Source organism: Pararge aegeria, chromosome 22, assembly GCF_905163445.1.
Source record: "Pararge aegeria chromosome 22, ilParAegt1.1, whole genome shotgun sequence".
Lineage (NCBI taxonomy): Eukaryota > Metazoa > Arthropoda > Insecta > Lepidoptera > Nymphalidae > Pararge > Pararge aegeria.
The window spans coordinates 13,208,526-13,232,523 of record NC_053201.1 but is presented as its reverse complement, the minus strand read 5'-3'; the positions used below and the strand labels follow the sequence as shown (position 1 = coordinate 13,232,523).

Below are 23,998 nucleotides of genomic sequence, written 5' to 3'. Positions count from 1 at the left end.
TTAAGACTGGGTTATCATATTACGCGACGCAAACTCAGACAAGCACAATCATACACTCAATCATCGAGTCAACAAGGAGAGTACTGTCGTCACTCGTCACCTGTAATACAAGTTTTTTACTTAGCTATAGGAGATTTTAAATTACACCATTACATACATTTATTACATACTCACCAATATAAGATGTGAAGTACGCATTTGGTTGTATAATAATTATATTAACTTTACTTTACTTGTGCATATACCTACCTACCTATGATAAATAAATTAATAAATAAAAAATAGATTTTACTATATTTGTTTGTTTTGGCACAGTTACTGTAAAGTAATTAAGTTTCCACGCGTTTTAAACTATAAATTATAAATCAAACCGGCGTATTTCTTCTTTTAATTCATCTGGCCATCTCTCCCAGACTATTGGGATAAATAGCCAATTCGTTTTAGCGGCAGTTCGTTGGTTAATAAATATAAGTTTGATCGATAATGGCTGGGGACATAAATAAAGCAGGTAATGAATCAAGTACACCTCGAAACGTTCACCTGTTTCGAAGCGAGAGATCCGGAGTCGACCCGGCGGGGGTCGGAGGCTGCGCAGCTCCGCGATCAATAGAGATGCCCGCACCGCCATCCCGGGTCAGTCAGCGCCGAGCTCCGTCGCAAGCATTTCAGACGTTTTTATTTTTTAACATTTATCAGTAATTTTTTAGCCCACCTTTTGTATTAGGCGGTTTTTTTGAAGAGTGCGCGCCCTCGGAATCCACTGGAGATGGGACTCTGCTAAAGGTGAGTTATTTTCTCAAATATCTCAGTCACCCCTCTAACTCCGTTAGTTAGCCCAGCTTCAGCCCGATAAGGACACACGAGGAGCTAAGTATGGAGATTATTCAGCCCGCAAGGTACGTAATAGACTAGTTATTCAAAAACCTCATGCTGTTCCAGTCCCACAGCTGGGACTGCTGGGCTCAAAATCTATTTTTAGACTATCGCCTTTACCGCCTTTACCGCCTGCAATTAAGATTGGTAACTGTTTTCTTTTAAGAAAAATATCTATTGAAACTTTTTTACCTACATTTAATTTCGTCTATAAATAGAAATATGAAGTCTGTGAAACTGTGACGATAGATGGCGCTCGAGTCAATGCCATCTATTGACAGAAATGGTTTCTGGCCTCGCCCAACGTTTTCAGTTAACAATAATACAAACTTCACTCTAGGCCGATCTTTACAAAATGCGGTTTCTATTTATAGCCGTTTCATCATTTCGTGAGGTAGTTTGAGGTTTAATTTATTAGGAACTTTAGATAAGAGCGCCAATCAATAAGTAACAGGGTTCGAACAGGACGCCATGTTACATTTTCCAGATTATCGATACGCGCCGCCATATTGTTTGCATAAACCCCGCCCAATAAATATACCAATAACCGAAGATTTTAAGGGATTCAAAAGGTTACAATGCTTTAAATAGTAATTATGGATACTTATTTTAAATTAATCCAGCGTTTTCTACAATTATATACAATTTATTTAGTCAATTGAATGTAACGAGAGTTCAATCGGATACAGTATTCAAAATGGCCGCCGTCACGTCGCTCGTACATCCTGATTTTATTGATTTCTGACCCGACATTGGAACTAGCTTTTCTCTACTACGCACAACGTTTGAAAAGCGTCCATTGCTGTTCATCAACTTGGTTTATAATAGATTTTTGGATTTTGTTACCTTTGATCCTTCGTTATTTGCATTTGCAACACAACTTTTGTCAGTTAATGTCACAATTATTTATAAGTGATAACTTTGAAAGTCGAAATCACTTAAGCACTTTTTGAGACAAGTTCTTTTCTTTGTAGTCTAGAACGTTCGACTTCTGGTCATGTCTTGGGGAAAGGCAACTGCCTCCTTGGTATAGTGGTTAAAACCTTCTACTTCTGATTACAAGGTCTTCGGTTCGATACCTATTTCAGGATAATTTAAAATAATAAGTTCGATGCTATTTAATATAATAGGTACTATTTTCCTGGATCGATTTTGATGCGGCTTTTACATTGAAAGCCACCACGGCGCGAAGTTTGACAAGTTAATTTATTATTATTTGTGTACAGTTGCTTCTATAGGATCTCTTGACTGCTTTGCGTAACAATTGTCTTTGTTTTTGAGATACTTTTTGATATTCTTGGTTTTATCACGCGACTGCCTAAAAAGAGCGTAATGTTTCAGGATTCATTAAGTAACATATAGTATATTGGTTCAAAATTACAAAAATCCGTTTTATGATAATTAACATTAATTTGCAATACCTACTCCGAGAGTACATTGTCGAAGATCAGTTTGGTGTGGAGTTTAAAGATTTGAGAAATTACAAATTACACCATACACATTCTATTGCATTTCGCAAAAAGTAGTTATTTCGCAAGTACAGCAAATTAAACTTAAATCATGAAATTCTGCAAAGTAACGCCTGCTTCTATCGAATATTCATCAAAACGTCTAAATTCCTCAACAGATTTGGATGTATGATGTATTGTTAGAATCCTTATATCATCCAAAGAGAGACTTTAATATTTTTGATAAAAAACTACATCGCGGCTTTTTGGCTTCACAGTATAGAAGCTTAGTAATATAGCCCACAATGAGAGGTTAAGGCAGTAGGTAGTCCACCACGCTGGCCTTGTGCGGATTGGTGGACTCCACACTCCTTTGAGAATATTATGCAGAACTCTCAGGCATGCAGGTTTCCTGACAATGTTTTCCATCTCTGTCGAAGCAAGTGATATTATACGAGTAATTGCTTAAAAATACATACAACTTTGTTTGTTTGTTAGTGGTGCGTGCTGGGATTTGAACTTGGTGCCCCGAAAGCGAAGTCGAAGCCCTACCCACTGGGCTATCACCGCTTCTTTGTCCTTATTTATCGACAATTACCTGTGCAGTTACTTAATTTGCAAGTAGTTTATCATGCACGAGCAAGGCTACCTACTTTATTTAGAAACCAGCTGTTTTCCGCGACTTTTTTATGAATCCTGCGGGAACTGTACATTTTCCCGGGATAAAAAGCAGCCTATGTGTTAATCCAAAGTATAATCTATCTCTAATCCAAAATCCAGTCAAAATGGTTCAGTAGTTTTTTCGTGAAAGAGTAACAAACATGCATCCCTCCATTTTTCCTTAAAAACTTTCGCAATTATAATATTAGTACGATTTTGAAGTAGCATTGTCTTGTCAAACTGACTTTGTGCCAGAGTGTACCACGCAAAAAGCGGAAGCACTTTATTACATAATTTATGCGCAATAATTGAGGCAATTTGATGATTGCTTCCTAAAACAAATTTCAATTAAAAATATGCTATGTTCTATTTTAGTACCTACAAATAAACCTGGCATTAAAAGAAGAATAAAAAAAACAAAACAGGTCAAGTGCGAGTCGGGTCACGGTGTGTGCTCTTTTTCATTTCGGGATTTCTAGGCACTAGTTAAAAGCATAACTAATTTAAATTGTCGACTAAAGCTTTCGACCACAAATTCTAACTATATTTAGTATCACATCAAACTTTGAAAGGTTATTTTACAAAGAGAAATGTATTCTGTAAACTGACCTTTAGCGGTTCCTGCATATGGACCTGTCAGCTCTGACATTTACACTTTATTCCCGCGCGAGGTCAAAGGTCGGGCAAAAAGTATGGTTGCCGCTCCACTTAACTGAAGTGTTATTAAAGTAACATACAACAAGTTATGTTGTAATTTAATTAACATGGTAAACTTTTTTAAGTTTTTTTAGTTTAAAGAATATGTTAAAGAACATTTATTACAGCGAGGTCACTATACAATTGATGAATTTATTTTTGACAAGGGTGCTTGGAAGCATCCGGCTCCGATTTCATCTCCCTCGGACAAAAAAAAATGTTAAAATGAAAAATGTAAAATGAAAACAGTTGATGTTGAAAGAGAGCAACTGCTGAGTTTCTTGCCGGCTTCCTCTCGGTAGAATCGGCTTTCCCAACCGGTGGTAGAGTCACTACAAACAGACAGACGGTTCAAAAGTGCTTATATTAGGTCAACTTGAAATCAATTAATTATGAATTTTATATCATCTTTAATATAAACCCATTACCGGCCCACAAGGCACGGGTGTCTTCTAAGAATGAGAAGGGTTCAGGCCGTAGTCCACCACGCTGGCCCACTGTGGATTGGTAGAGTTCACACGCTGAAAAAAAGGAAAACTTGCATTCCTATAAGTTCTCAATTATAGGAATGCAAGTTTTCCTTTTTTTCTTCACCGTTAAAGCAAGTGAAATATTCATTGCTCAAATTTAAAAAAAACGTGTGTGTACTTATGTACACTCGTAAGAAGTTACACTCCTTTGGCTAAACAAGATTAAAATTAAAAATCTTTTCATAAATTTCATCTCTCGCCTTATTCTACGTTTGTAGAAAACGGTATTCAAAGTGTTCAAAAATTGAAAGTTTTATTATAACGCATTATCAGTTAGTTATAACTAACTAAAGTTGAATAAAGTTTATTTGAATATCACAAAAAATATATTTCTATATATTTAAAGAAATGGACGTAATAAACATAAATAAATTTGGAATACTATTAGATTCATTAACGGACAACATTGAAATTTGAGAATTATATACAATTGAATCAATTGAATCACCGGAATGCGCCCGCAGACTTTGACAATTGTAAGTGTACACTGTCAAACCTTATATAGCTAACTTCAGGGTGTCGGTTTTTTATGACGGTGTGCGCGCGCATCCTAAAAATTTACTCTCATGATTATTCCTTAACGCGCCAAAAGAAGTAAGTATAACTTTGAAAAAAATCCGAAAAGTTAGCGTGCTGGAAATCGAACTAGGTAACCGGAAGGTAGGCTAAAGTTTTATCCACTCGGCTACCACCGCTATAAAATTATAAGTACCTAAGCAATAAGGTAATAAGAAATATAAGTCAACAACCGATAGACGTCCACTGCTGGACATAGGTCTTTTGTAGGGAGTTCCAAGTTCCACGATTCTGAGCCGCTTGGATCCAACGGCTACCTGCGACGCGCTGTCCACCTCGTTGGGGGTCGACCAACGCTGCGCTTACCAGTACGGGGCTGCCATTCCAACACCTTGGGACCCCAACGTCCATCCTTTCTCCGAACTATGTGCCCGGCCCATTGCCAATTAAGCTTCGCGACTCGTTGAGCTAGAGTTGAGAAATATAAACATATAAGTATAATATATAAATTTAAAAAAAGGGTGTATACTGTATAGGAATCTTCTAGGCAAGCACGCTCCATTTTTTGCATCATCAATTACTGTCAGGTGTGATTGCAGTCGTGTCCCGGTCTAAAAAATATAAAAAAGAAATAACATCACCTCCACACTGCATTATTAAATGTAGGTTTATACTTGAAATTGTTATGATGATGTAAAAATCCCTCCACGTGAATTGTCAGCCATATTACATTTTTCCTGACGTTAAAATTTTCTTCTGACATTTAATTTCTTTCTGAGGTCAAAGGTCACGATTTCCTCGCCCATTTTAATTTTAGGTTGCCTCTCCACTGAAATGAAATGTTATCAAAGGAAAAGCTAAAAAGGAGACTGGAATCTTAAATGTCACGGGTTCATATCCTACTTGATGGAATTTACTCGATCGTTAGTGACCTTTTATTTGAAATATAAAAAAGATATTTTTATACCTTTTATATGAAATTGACTTTACTGATTTTAAGTCTAGATTGCTTAGTGTGTTATGTCCTGGTATTTGATGTTGAAAAAACTTCTATTAATAATCTGTGTAGTTTTTCGGAACGAAAAATGAATTATTCTTGAACGTATTCTTCACATAAAGGTGTCGCTTTACTCTTGTGTCAGTATTTTTTTCTCCTAATTTGGGATGAAATAAACCAAAGCACATGTAAACTTACCTGTATATCATAGTTATTCTTATTTTATTTTATTACTTATTGGTAATGATATTAGTGTAGTGTGTGTAAAATATAAAATTTAGAAAGTGAACACCAAAAATTGCAAAAAAAATATTTTATTTTCTTTTTTTGGTTGGTATTTTCTAACTAATCACAATAAAATTTGTGTAATTTTATTTGTAAATAAATTTTGTGGCGAGAGCGTTACGAAAAGTGTGATCGGGCGAGGCGAATGTAAGTTCAGAGTGAGATTAGGGAAGACAGAAAGAGGGAGAGTTACGTTTCGTATATTACTGTAGGGGCAAGAGAGACAGGTGCGAGCACACATTAAGTTTCTCTCTTTCTCTCATAGCCAGTTCCATTTCTTATATTCAAACAAACAAAAATGTTTTTCTCAGCTATGTTTAGGTGGAACTTATTCTTTAGATCCGCGAACTAATGTCGTTTTGTTTATTAAAGATTCAGTAATTCTTTTGTTTTGTTGTATGACAGAGTCGATCGTTTAGTGTTACAATACAAAACGTCTGAACGAGTCTGCTGTTTAGGTAATCATAATTCCTTAATAGCCTTAAACTGTACACATCTGGACTAAAGGCCTCTCGCAAAGGGTTTGCCCATTATTTTTGGTTGGTTATCACATTAGATGGTAGTAGCTTATAGGACGCTGCTGCATAATCTACGTCATCCCTTTAGTCGCCACGCACGACACCCACAGCAAAGCTAGCATGGACAGGAGACAATTATATCAAAGTCAAAGTCAAAGTCAAAGGTTTCTTTATTCAAAGTCTAATAGATGACACTTTTGATGCGTACATTACATGTAAAATATGACATAGGAGTGAGTTGATGGGGATAAATAAATTCGTCAACTTAAAACTAAAGCTACGAGGGTTCCAAACGCGCCCTGGTCTAAAAAGAAGCAAAATCAGCCGTGCTGCCTGTGTTAGCCCTGCAGGAAGAAAAGGGGTGGTGTCAACGTATTCAGATCTGTAACCTTAGTGTAAGATTTGCAGCTCGCAAACGAGGAGTCGCTTTCGCGTATTGAAACACTATAACGTCATAGCAAAATGGACCGAATCTCACTCGTCTTAGAGTCGCAAATAATAAGTATTTTTATTTAACAAAAGCTCTGCCAAGAGCTTTAGAATTGTGGACAAATTTGAGCTTATATACAATAAAGATAAGTTTCATTTTACTTTGAAAATCTAGCGTTTGGATTTTGGAAACCGACTTCACGTTACCACATAGAACTTCCGAAAATAAGTATTATAATAATAATTGGATTATCTTATGTCGTATCGATACCGTGATATTGTCGCATGCGTGTCGTTTGTTTAAAAAGGATCATAAAGCCTTCAGTACTCTCCCTAGTCCCCCCTAACATAGACAGATTTCAGAGCTTATACAGCCTTCAGTCGAATTGCAGTCTCCGCTCTCACTTCAGTCGGCACCAAGCTGTCGAACCAGACGGACGTGCACAACGCAATAAATTTGCATTATAATTAATACGATACGATAAATTTGTGTATTATCTTGTTAATAATAACAGATAATAAATTGTATCGTGCATTTATATTAATTTGTGTCGACATTTAATAAGTGCATTTGGCAAGCGGCGTGCGCTTTTATTTATAGTTCGTGATAGTTGAAAGTTGGTACTGCAAGTGCATTCCTGTAGTGGATTTAATAAAGGTATGTTTCCTTCTTTACTTGGATAAAGATATATGGAATAGGTGGAAGCTTTCACCTAAATAAATAAAAATACGACAGATGATTACGTACCTACAAGTTACAAAGATTCTTCTTTTATTGAATCTTCTAGGCATATGAATAACATGTAATTATAAAAGAAAATTTGAAAAAAAAATCTGAAGAAATGCATTTTTTTTTAATTTTAAAAAACAAACATCAACAATTTTCAATCTAGCATTTATTTTTTTATGCTGTGAGAGCCGGATGCTTCCAAGAAACCTTGTCATTAAAAAACTCTTTAATTGTATAGTTTTTGACAGTTCCATTCAAATTTGAAGAGGATATTATAAAGGTCTTACAAAACGTGACTTGAGTCGCTTGAGAAAACTACCGTGGAAAACCGATGCAAATAATTTTGAAAATTATTTTTTGAACTAACTATTACATCATGTTTTTATTTACCTGATAATTTTAACATATAAGTTTTTGGTTGTGTTTCAAATGCAGTTAAACAAGAGTACTGTGTCGTTTTTATTTTAGGCTTTTGCAAAAATTCTAATGAGAATATCCCCTCGGATAACTTTTACCAGCAGTTTTTCCAGGATAATCCTATGCCTAACCATCGTATAGGATTCAAGCTACATGTGTGCTTAATATTATCTAGATAGGTTTAACGGCTGAGTCGAATGTAGGTTATAAACAAACATACATTTACATTTCCGCCTTTATAATGCTTTGTTTGCCAACCAACGTTTACACTGATCTAGCAATAAGTTAAAACAATGTATTAATTTTTGAATTTGAATGACAGCAGGTTGCTTGGAAAATCCGCTTTCATCTCTCGCAAGATAGGAAAATGAATGTTAAATTGAAAATCAAATTCAAAAGATCAACTACTGAGTTTCTTGCCGGCTACTCTTCGTTAGAGTCTGCCCTCCGAACCGGTGGTAGAGTCACTACAAACAGACAGACTTGACGTTTCAAAAGTACTTGTAGAGTAAGTCTACTTGAAATAAGTTTATTTTGGATTAAATTTTTTCATTGTTGGTCCAGCCACGTATAATACCTTCAGGGCCCAATAGTGAATAGGCTTCTTCTTGGTAAGCATGCTCCAACCTAGACCTCATCATTGCTTTCTAACGGGTATGATTGTCGTCAAGCGCTGGCCTATCGTTAATAAAAAAAAAAACTAAATTTCTAATCCATAATTATCGCCAAGATCCAAAAATTAACACTGCATATTTTTTTCCAACTGACAGCCATTTATCACGAATATTACCTTACCAAGGCTGTGATTAAAACCACTAGTGCATAAGATTTATGTTATTCTTTAAAACCCACTTGGGCAGTAATGCCTCTTTCATTCGTAGTCATTAGTCGTAGATATATAAATGTGAGGTGCAAAGAAAGTAAAGTTTTTTGTCGACCTCCTTCAAGCGGTCGCGAGCTTTGTCTTCTAAGTGGAAAGTCGCGGGTTCTAACCCTGGCAGGGACAATTTGGGTCGTTGTTCTAATTGTCTGCATGTGTTAATGGAAGCTTATTTATTTATTTATTTATTTACATACTTAATTTATCATTACAGGCTTACCATGCGTGCAATAAACGAATACACTTATTTAATATTATACCTTATTCTTAAAAAAAGAAACTAAACTGTAATAGGTACCTAAGTAATTAGCATAACTTAATGAAAAAATATACTTTAGTCTCCACGTCGTTCTTGCCCTTTTGGGGCACTACCGATAAATAATAAAATAATAAATATACTACGACAATACACACATCGCCATCTAGCCCCAAGTAAGCGTAGCTTGTGTTATGGGTAAGTACTAAGATGACTGATGAATATTTTTATGAGTAATAAACATAAATAAACATTTTCCAGTAGTGGGAATCGAACCCACGGCCTTAGACTAAGAAAGCAGGGTCGCTTCAAACTGCGCCAATCGGCCGTCAATCCTAAATTACGATACGCCAACAATGCAAAAACCGTTTCAACTGCCCGTTGATTAGTGAACAACAAACACACTTTCGCCTTTATAATATTAGTAGGGATTATTTCACGTTATATTATTAAACTAAGGTGAAATAGCGTTTAACACAAATTAGCTAACTAATTTTGTGACACCTAGTCTCACCTTTCGTCAGAGGACGTCGGAGCTCTGACGGTATACTGGCGGACTTCCAAATGAGATGAAATGAGTTAGTTTTCTTCCCACTGTCCGTTTTGATAGTTTGTTATAATTTACACGCGGTTAAATAAAATAGGATGATGAAATAACTTCAGTAAATCTCGTTCTACCTGGAATAAAACTTCATAGTTATAACGATTTTTTCTTAACGATAATACACACATCGCCATCTAGCCCCAAAGTAAGCGTAGCTTGTGTTATGGGTACTAGGATGACTGATGAATATTTTTATGAATAATATATATATAAATGCTTATAATAACATTCATGTTTATCACAAAAACAATTTCCAGTTGCGGGAGTCGAATCCTAATCAACTTCTGTGTGGTATCGTACCGAAATGCTAAATCGCTTGGCGGCACGGCTTTGTAAGTAGGGTGGTATCTAGCGACTGCCGAAGCCTCCCACCAGTCCAGATAAGTGAAAATCCAGAATTATAAATTAAAAATTATAAATTCCGCAGGGGATCGAACGCGGAACCTCCAACTTAAGACAAATGCGCTCACCACTGGTCATTAATCTAATTGCTACAGCAACATAAAAAGGTTATGATCATAGAAAATGTTAAAACGATAATTCGCACACACGTTCATACGCACACCCTTACACTTGTAAATGCGTTTAGAAGTGATTTGTCTTTAGGTTACTGTTATATGGTAATTTAATATTATTTAAAGAAAGGCTATAAATTATTAAAAAAAATATCCAAATCTACTGTTATTTATACTTTTTATTGGTGTGATAGAAAATTTACTTTTTTTTTTAATTTCTTTTTTTTAATTTGTTTTATTTATTTGTGAGTAAAATGAGTGTACCTACTCCAAGACGTCTGTAAAATGGCATTTGTGCCCCATGCCCCGTGTGCATTTTAATACTTATTACCTTATACTCTGGTGCCAAAAAACACAAGTAAATAGTTTACTGTTTATACAGTTGAAAATTGAACTCTTTTCATCTGAGCTTGCCTGGATTCGTCCATGATAAAAAGTATACTGCGTCACTTTAAGGCTCTTTCGTCATGCAACAAAACACATGCACCCGTTGCTGCGTGAACGAAGGACAAAGCAACAAACATACTTTCAAAATAAATTGGATTCTGTTCATCTGAGCTTGCCTGGATTCGTCCATGATAAAAAGTATACTGCGCCGCTTTAAGGCTCTTTCGTCATACAACAAATGACATGGACCCGTTGCTGTATGATTGAAATTACAATCATTATTCTTAGCCGAACCAACCGCTGCTGGTGTTAAACCGTTTACCATAAAATAGCGAAAATGGGAAAAGTTTGTGGGCTAGCAACATTTCGCAGTAGTGAAGTGAGACGTGCGCGGGGCGTTTTCACTGTTTTGGGACACAATGCACTGCATGCAATAATGGCATAAAAAATGATGAATTTATTTGAAACCTCCGACCGAGTAAAGATTTGAAATCGCTGTTTTTGATGTCGGTTAGTAAAGAACTTTAAACTCAAAGTTGCAAACTTTACTTGCCCAACTTTGGACGCGTTTTACCCATATTACAATAGGTAGTTTTAGCGATGTTAGAAGTTACGAGTACGGTATCGATTATCGACTATCGATAAAAGCCACGGAAACTTCATCGTACGCGAAAGTTTTCAGTCCACGTCCCCACTAATTTGTTTACATCCGCTGTAGGGTTTCTATGACTTAACGATTACGGATACGACACGACACGATACGAATATCGGTAGATTACTACCTAGTTTTTTTCACATTTTACTTACTGAAATAAAATTAAGTTTAAGTTATTGTTTTAAAACATTTGAGGCTGGGGAGATTTACTATAAACCTTGGTTTGCACCTGCCTTGCGTTTTTTGCATTCAATAAAATAAAAACGTAATTACTTAAAATCTCTTTTAAAAATTCAGAAGATCTGCTCCTTTATTCAGTAGCTTCTCTGACGTGTTGCCCATTGGTCCTTGTATAAGACATAATTTTTTGCGCTGGTTATTTAAGAACATCGCACAAATTGCACCACTTTTAGAAAATTAACTGAATGGGGAAGTCTTTTAGATCACAATTCTGATCAGGGGACATACTAACATTGCTTGAAGCTACTTTTTTTAAAACTACGGTTTTATATGACACACCTGGATTATATTTTTGAAACGAAAACGTTAAAAATACGGCAATTTGAGCGATGGAAGCTGGGAATTTGTAGTATGATCGTGGGGTAACTTACGTCGTTTAGTCAGAGCTGAGTGTCAAATATCAAATCGATGTGAATCAGTAGTGCAATTGAGGAAACGTCGTTCAGTCGGAGGGTTTAAATACGAGCGTTTCCCTCGGTAAAGGAGGCTGATTCAATTTTCGCGTGTCTCCATTACTTATTTAAATGACGGAAGCGGCGTGTTTACACAGCTAACCGTGTTTAAACTTGATCGACGACTCAAATATACCAGCGCTTTGAGGTTGATATTATAAAACGTTAGTGAATTCTACTTTTTTATGGTTTCGTGAGCTTTTTTTTATTTAATAAAACTAGCTTACGTTTTTTACCTACGTTTATTACGGTTTTTTACAAATCCCGTGGGAACTGTTTGCTTTCATGGGATAAAACGTAAAACCTAAATGTCCCTGCGGAACAAACCAATGCAGCTATGTTGTACTTCGATGGACGAGCTCTGTCACAATAAGCTCTACTACTACTACTTTAAATCAATCAAAATACACGCAGCTCAAAAGAAGGACGTTGGATAACCTACAAGCCCATGCCACATCGGATCCGCTCTACAGTTAAATTCCAAAAATTCAAAATTCATTTATTTCAAGTAGGCCTAGTATAAGCACTTTTGAAACGTCAAGTCTGTCTGTTTGTAGTGACTCTACCACCGGTTCGGAAGGCAGATTCTACCGAGAAGAAGCCGGCAAGAAACTCAGCAGTTGCTCTTTTCCAACATCAACAATTTACATTTTAACATTCATTTTTCTATCTTGTGAGAGATGAAAGCGGAGCCGGATGCTTCCAAGCAACCTCGTCATTAAGAAATTCATCAATTGTATAGTAACCTCACTGTAATAAATGTGTTTTAACATATTCTTCAAATTTATGCATTGGCAGGTCCAAAATTACCTTAGGAATCATATTATAAAAGCGTATACTCAATTCCACAAATGACCCCTGTACCTTTCGCAGAGGATATGCAGATTCCCCGTTCTACCACAGAACAGCGAGACACCGTGAGCGGTGGCATCCTTATGTGGTTGATATTCCATAAACACGCACGAAACGTTTTTTATCCACGTTTCTGATACGTGCCGCTAAGATGTGGAACTCCCTCCCGCAACTGTGTTTCCTGCCACGTATAATTTGAGTACCTTCAAGGCTAGAGTGAATAGGCTTTTTCTAGGCATGCGTGCTCCAACCTAGACCTCATCATTGCTTTCTAAAGGGCATGAACGCTGGCCTATCGTTAATAAAAAAAAAAAAAAGATGTCACTAATTTATGACCATTTCTTGTAAGTCGACTGTTTATATCTACTTTTTGTTTATAAATATGTAAGTTGTTGTGTTATAAATAGTACATTATTATATTATACTAACTGTTGCCCGCGACTTCGTCTGCTTTTGATTTTGTTTTTAAAGTATTCAGTATCGCTAAGCCTTAAATGAGTATAGTAGTATTTATACCTATATAACATGTGAGTTGTGACTGTCAATTAATCATAGACAAATAATTTGCAATAAAATAAAATTGCGACTATAAAGTGCTTATATTAGGCCTACTTGAAATAAATGAATTTTGAATTTTATAATTAAAGACCTAAGCTATCCTATCTCTTAAGTTGGACCAGACTGCTCACGGTGTGCCAATTTAATTTAAAATCGGTTAGGTAGTTTAGAAGTCCATCGCGGACAAACATCGTGACAGGAGATTTATATATATTACTAGCTGTTGCCCGCGACTTCGTCTGCGTTTGATTTTGTTTTTAAAGTATTCAGTATCCCTAAGCCTAAAATGAGTATATATAGTAGTATATATATATATATATATATAACATGTGACTGTCAATTAATTATAAACAAATAATTTGCAATTAAATAAAATTGCGACTATAATTAAGGATCTAAGCGATCCTATCTCTTAAGTTGGACCGGACTGCTCACGGTGTGCCAATTTAATTTAAAATCGGTTCAGTAGTTTAGGAGTCCATCGCGGACAAACATCGTGACAGGAGATTTATATATATTAAGATATTATATTATAATAGTTACTGTGTGACGTCACTGCTTATCACTAAACATTCCTCGTTGTTTCAGAAGGAGGATGGATACCTCTCGGCCATCATGCTCCCTACTCATTCTACTGGCGCTCTACATTTTACAACTCGCAGGGTAAGTGGCTTTCCTTCCACCATTCGGACCTTTTTTTATACGTGGGGAAATCCTCATGGATAACTCCACGCCACGGGGAGGTTATGTCAGACTCTTACTGACTGATCACCACCACCAACCGGAACCACGGAAACTCTTTAGCATGCATCCGCGATTCCGCCAGCGGATGTCCGCCGAAACGAACCAACCTCATTGTGTTATCGTAAGAGGCGTGGCAGACCAATGCCACGAGTTGGCAACTGAAGCGGTGAAAGATCACCGCTTAAGTTGCCAACTCGTCCTCATTTATTTATTTATTAGCTTTTCCATACAAATCAGATTTCATTCAAACAGTGCTTTTTCACAAGTAATGTAGTTTCTTATCACGTAAACTAATGAAGCTTCCACAACTTAGTTATACATAAACGATATTTTCTCAACTACCAAGCGAAAATTAAATAAGAAATAAAAATATAAAAAAAACAAAAAGCGTAATCATTTTCCTAAAATCATCATCATTAAGAATTTGAATATAAATACATAAGCAAATTATTACTTCTTCATAGATCCTAAATTATATATAACTAGTTGTACCCTGCTACTAAAACTTTAAGTGCGGAAGAGTCTATGTAAGATTTGCAGTCAATGATTGCAACTATCTATAATTTCCAAATAATACTGGTTGCCGCTGGAAGTAGGAGGGACATCTTTAGTGCTAAAACACATATCTATATAAATAAAAATGTTATGTTGGTTTGTGTACGCTTCAAAAACTCAAAAAGTTCTGCAATGATCGGGCTGAAATTTTAGCATGATATATAATACGCATCAAGGATTGTTTTTATCTATTTTTCTCAACCATTCTATCACAATGTGCCACAGCGAAGCGTGGCAGGGTACAACTAGTAGATTTATATATTAGTATAGATATATTCAAGATAAAACAAACTACTGCAAGTATAGAGTATTAAGTACTGTACATCGCCACCTAGCCCCAAAGTAAGCGTAGGTTGTGTTATTGGTACTAAGATGACTGATGAATATTTTTATGAATTATATATACATAAATACTTAGAAAATACATATCAACATCCAGACACTGAAAAACACTTATGCTCATCACACAAACATTTTCCAGTTGTGGAAATCGAACCCACGGCCTTGGACTCAGAAAGCAGGGTCGCTGCCCACTGCGCCACTCTGCCGTCATCACATCATCATCATGTAAAGCATCACTCAAATATGCAATGAAATAAATCTTAAACCACATTTCTCTACCCACGTGATGAAATACGATTTGAATTCTAAACATGAATATTTTCAAAAATACATAGTAATTCTTCTTTGTCTTTGACATAAATTTATTTCGGTGATAAAACAATTTTAAGGATTTGTCTATGACACTTTAATGTGACATTTATCACATTCTTGAAAGCAAGTCTCTTGTAAAAAGCTTTTCTTTTAATTTTTCTAAAAGTGTTGATGCATCTAGGATGCCAGAGAGCAAACCTGTAAGGAAGTGTGGCAGTTATATCAACCCATATCCCAAATCAAATTCAAATTCAAATTCAAATTCATTTATTTCAAGTAGGCCTACTTTATAAGCACTTTTGAAACGTCAAGATGTATGTTTGTGTGACTCTACCACCGGTTCGGAAAGCAGATTCTACCGAGAAGAGCCGGCAAGAAACTCAGTAGTTGCTCTTTTCCAACATCAACATTTACAATCATTTTGCTATCTTGCGGGAGATGAGAGCGAGGCTGGCTGCTTCCATTCTACCTTGTCATTGAGGAATTCATCAAATGTATAGTAACCTCGCTGTACTAGATGCGTTTTTACACATTTTTTAAATGTATGCATTGGTAGGTCAAGAATTTCCTTAGGAATCATGTTGTAAAAGCGTATACTCAACCCCACAAATGAGTTCTGCAAATCGGTTGCTATTTGACATCGTACCGGAACGCTAAATCGCTTAGCGGAACGCTTTGTCGGTAGCGGTAACAGATCAGATCCGAGGAAATTCAGAAATTAACCTTGCCGAAAATCAAACCCGGGACCTCTATTTTAAAATCACATCGTACACCGCTGCGACTGGGAGGTTTACTGATTATATTTTTGACGATAACATGAGTAAGTGCTACCGAAAGAAATTGTTAGAAAAAAATAAATTAAAAATTTCAAGAACCCCCGAGACATAATGTATGTGTATGTAAAAGCTTAATAAGAACTAAAAAATAATTTGTTACGACCTAGGAACTGACTAGTCTGGTCATCACTCCACTTTCGTCATCAATATAGGACTTTGATCAGTCAGACAAAAAATAGTTTTCAAGTTTCTAGTTTTTATTTCGTTAGTTAATATTCCTTGAAAGGCAATGCCCTTTCAATATAAAACGTGTCTAGGCTGAGATAATATTATAAGCGAAAATATGTGGCCGCTTTAACAAAACGCTTGCTAAAAGTATATTTTTTGGGTGACGGTGATGATCTGGGATTAGATGTGGTTGTGGGTGAGGATATTACTGGCAGTAGGAGTGGCAGTGGGAGTGGCTGGGAGTGGGAGTAGCAGTGAGAAAGCGTGTGGCATGGGCGTGACAGTGAGCGTGGCTGTTGCATTAGGTGAGTTGTGGCATTGGGAGTGGGATTGGCAGAAAATCAACAGCTGGTTGTGGCCCTTTTGTAGGTTTTTAGCACTTATGGTCTTCAAAGTTCCTCGTTAGCTAGATAACTCCCATTGCAAGACCTACTCCCACTGCCACTCTCATTGACAATCCCAATGCCAATCCCACAACCACAGCCACACCCACTCCTGTTATCACTCCCACTGTCACACCCACTCTCATTAAGACTCCCACTCCCACTGTTACATCCATTGCCACTTTCATTGTCACACCCATTGCCACACCTACATCCGAAGCCACACCCATACCCACTCCCATCGACGCTCCGTTCACCATTCTTACTGCTATACCCACAGCCACACTCACAACACAGCTACACCCAGAGCCACTACAACAGCCACTCCACACATAGGATTAGTAGGAAGGATGCCTTTGAGATAAAGACATTTTTCCACGTCTCCTGTGCTGTGGGAATATTTACCATTGTGTATAGTATTCTACTAGTCAAGCCATTGAACCAAGCGTTGAACCGATTTTCATCAAACATACGAACACTCACGACATCACCTTTCAAACAAAAAAAAAACACGATACCACAGACTGACACACACACAGAAATGTCGAACTAATAAAAGCCCGTAGTTTTTGCGTCGGAGGTTAAAAATACGCATAAATCATTGTAGTTTCGAGCAGTTAAACTTTACCAACTGAAAATTACATCAGTTTCGTTCTGATAATAATTTTTCCCTCTATGATCTCTAGTAGTTTTGTGGTTAGCAAAGTTATGACAACGTGTCAGCTACGCATCGTTGTTTGGTCGCGGTTGTCGAATTTGTTATTTTTAGCCGTGTTTGCTTTCGCCTTATAATATTTTTAGTGTTACACAATGACGTAGTATTCATACCTGTCGTGTATGCTGTCATATTACATGTCTAACACATTCCTAAGTACAGTACGTCAGCTCAAAGAATTTTCGGTACACCCACACGCTAATTTGGAAACTATGTGGAATTAAATAAATCGGTTAGTAACCTATTTATTTCGTTTTGTTTTTTACAAGAATTACAAAAATTAAAAATCGAATCGGTACGTTATTTAATCATTTCGAAACTCATTTATTTTGTTTTGTTTATTATGGAAATTAAAATAATGAAAATCAAAATACTAAGCTTCGAATCCCGTCAATCCACTGCTGGAATAAACTTCTTCCAATTTGAGGGTTTGCCTATAACCACCGCGTTGGACAGACAGGTTGATGACAAGTAGGTGATAGCTACAGAGTAGATGATACTAGTGGCACAGGGGATCCTGCTGTCCGTTCTACGATATTATTCCTCCGTCTCGTACGACAACTGTATTCTGATCAGCCGTCACCACACGGCATCTTCGTATTCTTAAAGTCCTTTAACACCTGGTGGTGTATAAGGCCGACTTTTTACACTTAGTATTCTCAGTATCTTTAATGGAGATGAGTTTAAGGTGTGCGGGTCATTAGTCCACAGCAGCCGAGTCCGTTGGTGGGGCTGCCACCTTAAGGGCTACGTACGTGCCTGGTTCTTTGTTGTCGAAGTCAATCATCTTCTAGAGGGGTTACCAGCCAAGGTTGACGAGGCCCATAGTTTATAGCAGCGGTCCCAACTCGCCACTGACATTCACCTTTCCGGGATTGTACGCCATTTCTTGTGGTATACTACGAGCTCTCCAGCTCCCCTCTAATGAACAGCCCCATTGTCCGCGACTGCTTATTGATTATTCGCAGCTAACCCTTATATCTAAGGGCCGTAACCCACGACGCGTGTGGTGGCATGGAGCATTGCCCCTGGAATGGTCTGGGAATGGTCACCCAGAACTACAAAGACACTACACGGCATAGAAGTAGTGAATTTTTATTCTTTCTAATGTCAGTTGAAGCGATACAGTCAAAAACTATCTGAATACAGGAAGTATTCAGTATTTCAGAGATGGTGTTTACATAATATGCGAACAGCGTTGTTCTTTATTTTTATCGCATGTTGTTACAGCCAGTGACTAACCAGTAAACTCGTGGGCTCCACCAGTTTATGACACGCTACTGTTAATTTTGTCATTTATTGAAAATATGCAGCAGTGTAACAAAATCAGCACAACAACTTAAGTCGTCTTAATTGATGGCACTATGTATTCACTAAATACAGTCAAGATACTATTATTTATCGTTTTCGTAAAACCAAGAGATCTAGAAATTCTAAATTTGTACTTAATGCATATTTCGGTGCTCTTTATTGTAAGGTTGACCGTTTTAAAAATAGTCCTTTTTTTCTATAAGAAATGTTGCAATAATTATACTACATTCAAACGCGTCTACATAAAGTTTTTATAAAACGTAGGCTAACAGAAAAATCTTAAAGGTAATAAGATTTTTCTGTTACATATCGTTTATATACTTAAAAGACGAAGAGAAAGCTGTAAAATATACAATATCCGGCGATTAAATATGACATTACGAGAATTGTAGTACAACAAATCTGCCACTGAAAGCAATCGAAATTTATTAACTTATGATAAAAAAAATACTTTCCACTTTTAGTAATAAATAAATTACATAAGCCTCGCAGGTAACACCGCGTAACATAGCTATTATTCTAAAAATATATCTTTTACACAGATGTATGAACGCGAAGATAAACTTCAGAGAGAAGGAGAAACAGATTTTGGACCAGATCCTTGGTCCGGGGCGGTACGACGCCCGCATCAGACCTTCCGGCATCAATGGAACTGGTAAGTGGTACCTTTATATCACTACACTGTGTCACTGTATAAATTATAAATACCCTATCACATAAAAATACAAAAATATTGCAATTAAAAAGAGTGATTCATGCAAGGTTGTACATAACAGGTTTAACTGTATTTATTTAACTGTGCGTGTAAAACGGAGCATGTTGGTCAGGTGGTAAATTGTGGGGTACACGCCATCACAAACTTTATTTATATTAGATCTTTATGTGAATTTGGAATGCATCCTATTAAAGAATGAATGAATGTATTATTATTTATATTCACTTTTATTGTTTACTCACAGATAAATAATCACAGATAACAAATACAATACAGGTGATACAATAAAGATTTTGAACGCAAGTGCAGTGTTTGCTGGCACTCTTTTGCTATTGGCTGAAATATTGAATTTGAGCGAGTGAAAAATATTATTAGCCAATAACAAAAGCGATGAGCTTATTTAACGAGATCAGCTTGGGTGCTCCTGTTTAGGTACAAACAGTCGTACACGTTCCGTTTTACGTACACAGTTTAAATGTGCAGGTGAACTTATTGGGTAGTTCCTTACATGTGTGGCTCTCCTAATATTGATCTTTGTCTCGTTTGTAACTTTTTGTATGAAAACGCGTTACTGAAAAGAAGAAGTCAATCGATGTGTTCGAAAACACAGAGCCTGATGCCGTTTTTGGGAATTTTTTCGTTACTAGCAAACAGTTCGTCTTGGTACAAATCAGTCAATTGATAGTAATTGTCCCCAGGTCATTGTGTACGGACAAACTAATATCATGTTTTAGAAAATTCCATACAAATTTAAGATATTAGTAAACTTTCTCGGTCCCATATTTCCAGTAACGAGATATTTTCATTCAAAAAATCACAGCCGAGCCTCTGAAAGAAAGCACATTGTTGCCTCGCACTATAAAAATGTACACTTATGATACGTTTAGAATATTTCACAAAGTTTATTATAAAAAATCTATAAAATATATATACAGTATTACGAATATGATTAATGCATAAAAGGATGGTTTTTGGGTTAAGGATACCTCCTTGCTGAACCCCAGGTATTAATTATTATAAAGATAATGCTTCTGATTTTAATGATGACTTCTTTTCAGTAGAATTAAGGCCGAGTAAAGGAGTTGGTTTAATTAACGTCGATAACATGAGTAGTTTTTATTAAGATTACTTTTATTGTTCACCTCTCTACAAAGCTTTAACAAGAATTGATACTTATTTTCGGTTGAGCGGTTATCTGCTACTCCTTGCTAGAATTTCTGATAGATTGATCCCAATTTCACAATTTATGTTAAAAAGTTGTTTTTGTGTATAAAAAGATATTAAATTAAAAACTATTAATCTAACGTCAGATTGTATTACTTCAAAAATGTGTTTCTTTAAAACCGTTTCCTCTGTATACGCATTATCTATGCTCTGTATGTGTTATAAACCTAACGTAACCTCTTCTCATTGTGGGAGACGTGGGAGAATACCCGTGCCCTGTGGTGGGCCGGTGATGGGCTGTTATGATGATGATGATAAATGTATTTTCATAGACCCGTTTAATGGTTTTACGCATAAAATAAACCAGACCTTCATTCTTCAAGGCTTTCCGGAATATAAACTTTTTTACTACCTGTATGAGCAGAGGCTCATACTAATTTGGCATGACTTGTAGAGACAAGTCATGCCAAATTCTTATCAGCCGCTCTGAAGTAAAGCTTGGATCAACAGACGGGCAGAAAGACAAATTATTACAATATGCTATCGATCGAGTTTGATGTTAATAACTTGGATCCCATGCAAACACATGCCCGTAATTAATTTGTTCTTCTATCTATACATTTTTATGTTAATTTAAATGTAATAAAATATGCCTAAATAAAAAATTACACAACTTAAAGTTAACAGTTTTAATTTCATCTTTTACATGGATTACCTTTGTGACCAGTGAAGGGAAAGTTGGAAATACAACATAATAAATTATCAGGTTACAAATAACCATCGCAGCGTGATATTTTGTTTTGCCCCTTGACACTACCTTGGACCACAGGTAGTGCAAAAAGTTTGGCAGCATTAAGTACACCTTATAAAAATATTACAGTAATACTGCTTTATGCAATGGTAGTAAGCGACGAGTTATGTATATATAAAAGGAACGGCAGCGGATCTGGAGTAACTCCTTTAGTACACCAAGCTATTAGTTTCAAAAACTTTTCTGAGGCCATCCATGTTCTTGTCAAAATATTTTTAATTTAAATTTCTTTGTAAAGCAGAAGAAAAAACGCTCGTTAATAACTTGTCTTTAGAAATGACGATAATATGTTTTCGAGCCAACCTCAACGGGGCGGACGCCATCATTAGAGCCGAGGCAAAAATTGTTCTTATCTTGCGGAAGAGCAATTTAGTTAAGTGCTCCGTGCGCGTCTACGGATCTCGCAAATTTTTATTCTTTTAAAAAAAAAACTTTGTGATACCGACAGATTTATTTCAACAAATATCTATTAGAATTATAGTTACCGTTTTAAATTATTGTAATATCTCAACCGGAAACCTAGTTTATGAGCCCAATTACTATAAGTGACATAAAAACATAATTGGTGCATCAAGAAACAGCTTAAACAGAGTGCAGGCAACGCGGAGCAACGGTGACATCTATATACAACGTATTCGAATAAGAAGTTATCACAATCAACTTATGACATAAATAATTAAGGGAGCTATCGATAAATATATATTGTAATGGACAAATCAATCGACTTTGTATATCTGTGACATTAATAAAGAACAATGCTGTAGCATTCAGTTGTGATAAACTGTTTAGCAAGACAGAAATAAAATCAATGATGATTTAAATTTCGTGTATTTTGAAGGGACTAAGTTTAAATAATGAATTTTGGGTTATTACTGGAAAGTATAATTTTTTTTTTATATTTAATTGTTTGTCTTCTGTCAGCACCGCTGCTATTTGTTAAAATTGTATAGACTTTTTTAATATTAACAATTTGGCAAACGAGTAAAATTACGTATTAAATCGAAGTCTGAGTAATTATTAGTAATTCCAGCTCTTCTTATTTTGCAGTTATGTTTGAAGGCTCAGTCGTGTGTCTGTGTGTTAAAAAAACAGTCTTTATAAATAACAAGGATATTTAGTACTATCCTTTATTTCTGAAAGTACAACACGTTGAACCTTGTCCAATGACATTTAACAATATTAATACACTTTTATTTCGTGGGTGAAAGTTGCTTAGTCATTCTGGAAACAATAGAATTGTTATGGTGAAATGGCGAATAAAGAAATAAGATTTGTTCATTACATTCAAATCACTACAAAGGGTGGACTGAGTGATTAATCAAAAAGCTCGATGACACCAGATAATATATTTTCAATTGTGTTATTTTTCAGTTTAGACTCGCTATTTTAAATGCACGAAGCGGAAAAAATTAACAAATTAATAAATTGGTCTCAGATGTCTAGATAGATGCACAGGGTAGATACTGTGTCTTACATGGAAGTTCTGAAGATTGTAAACTATACAATGATTTTGAAAAAGAGCAATGTGACACGGTAGAATCTCTCTTTAAAACCGCTGGTAGAGCCACTACAAACAGACTTACTTGACGTTTCAAAAGTACTTATAAAGAAGGCCTACTTTAAATAAATGAATTATGATTTGATTTGACTGATAACCTGTAAGAATACTGTGTATATGTAACAGTTATTTATGAGTGTTTTGTTAACGTGCGCTACGTTTTTGAAATAACTAACATTAGCGCTAACATTCGAATGTTATAACATTTTGTAGCGAAAATAAACATTTAAATACATCATATGAAGCGAACGGTAGGACGTAACCCGGTCTCAACAAATAAAATTATGGTTTGTTTTGTATATTATCTGTATATTATTTTAAAATCTGTGACAAGTTAGTACATAAGCTAAAATGTGATTAAGAAGTAAGTGGCTCTTATTACTCAGAGATACCAACTTTAACGATTTTGACCTTGCAACACTTGTGTTCCGGACGGGGAATAAGTCAACTGTGAGTTCTTTCTTCATTGTTGTCAACATAATATACTAACAATGTGTGTGACGTTCGGAAACCACAAGAAATTTCTTGTGTTAACCATAGACTAACGTACAGGTAATTTGACCTCTTTCGACAGGTCCTGCAGTTGTTAATATTAACCTGTTCGTCAGAACTATTACAACTATAAACGACGTTAAGATGGTTAGTAAGTTTTAACATTACAACGAGAATAGTCATCAGACCATCGTAGAGCTTGTTTGAAATATTTTGTGTGAAATCTCACGTTTTTAACAACTTATAAATGACATTTATACGATTAACATTAATGTTAAAACTCAAATATCGTCAACTGTGAGGTTAGAAAATTATTTTCGGATTTTAGTCGCTTTGAGGTCTTTGTTGTGTAAATTCGCGAAACAGTGTTACTGTTAATCTGACCTCTTTCGAC

General features: G+C 35.9%; 1 protein-coding gene across 12 annotated transcripts in view; it reads left to right on the top strand.

The window, feature by feature from the left end:
* The first annotated feature begins 654 nt into the window (after positions 1 to 654).
* LOC120633865 (glutamate-gated chloride channel) overlaps positions 655 to 23,998 on the top strand; it is a 54,844-nt gene continuing 31,500 nt past the window's right edge. For 8 of the 12 annotated variants that reach the window (XM_039904246.1, XM_039904244.1, XM_039904241.1 and 5 more), the window contains exons 1-3: positions 7,378 to 7,610; positions 14,087 to 14,161; positions 19,407 to 19,519. In XM_039904246.1, coding sequence (XP_039760180.1) covers positions 14,094 to 14,161; positions 19,407 to 19,519 — 181 coding nt within the window. In that variant the 5' untranslated portion in view covers positions 7,378 to 7,610; positions 14,087 to 14,093. Of the gene's footprint in view, positions 784 to 7,377; positions 7,611 to 14,086; positions 14,162 to 19,406; positions 19,520 to 23,686; positions 23,752 to 23,998 lie in introns of those variants that run through there. The other 4 variants (XM_039904243.1, XM_039904238.1, XM_039904237.1 and 1 more) reach the window with 4 other exon arrangements.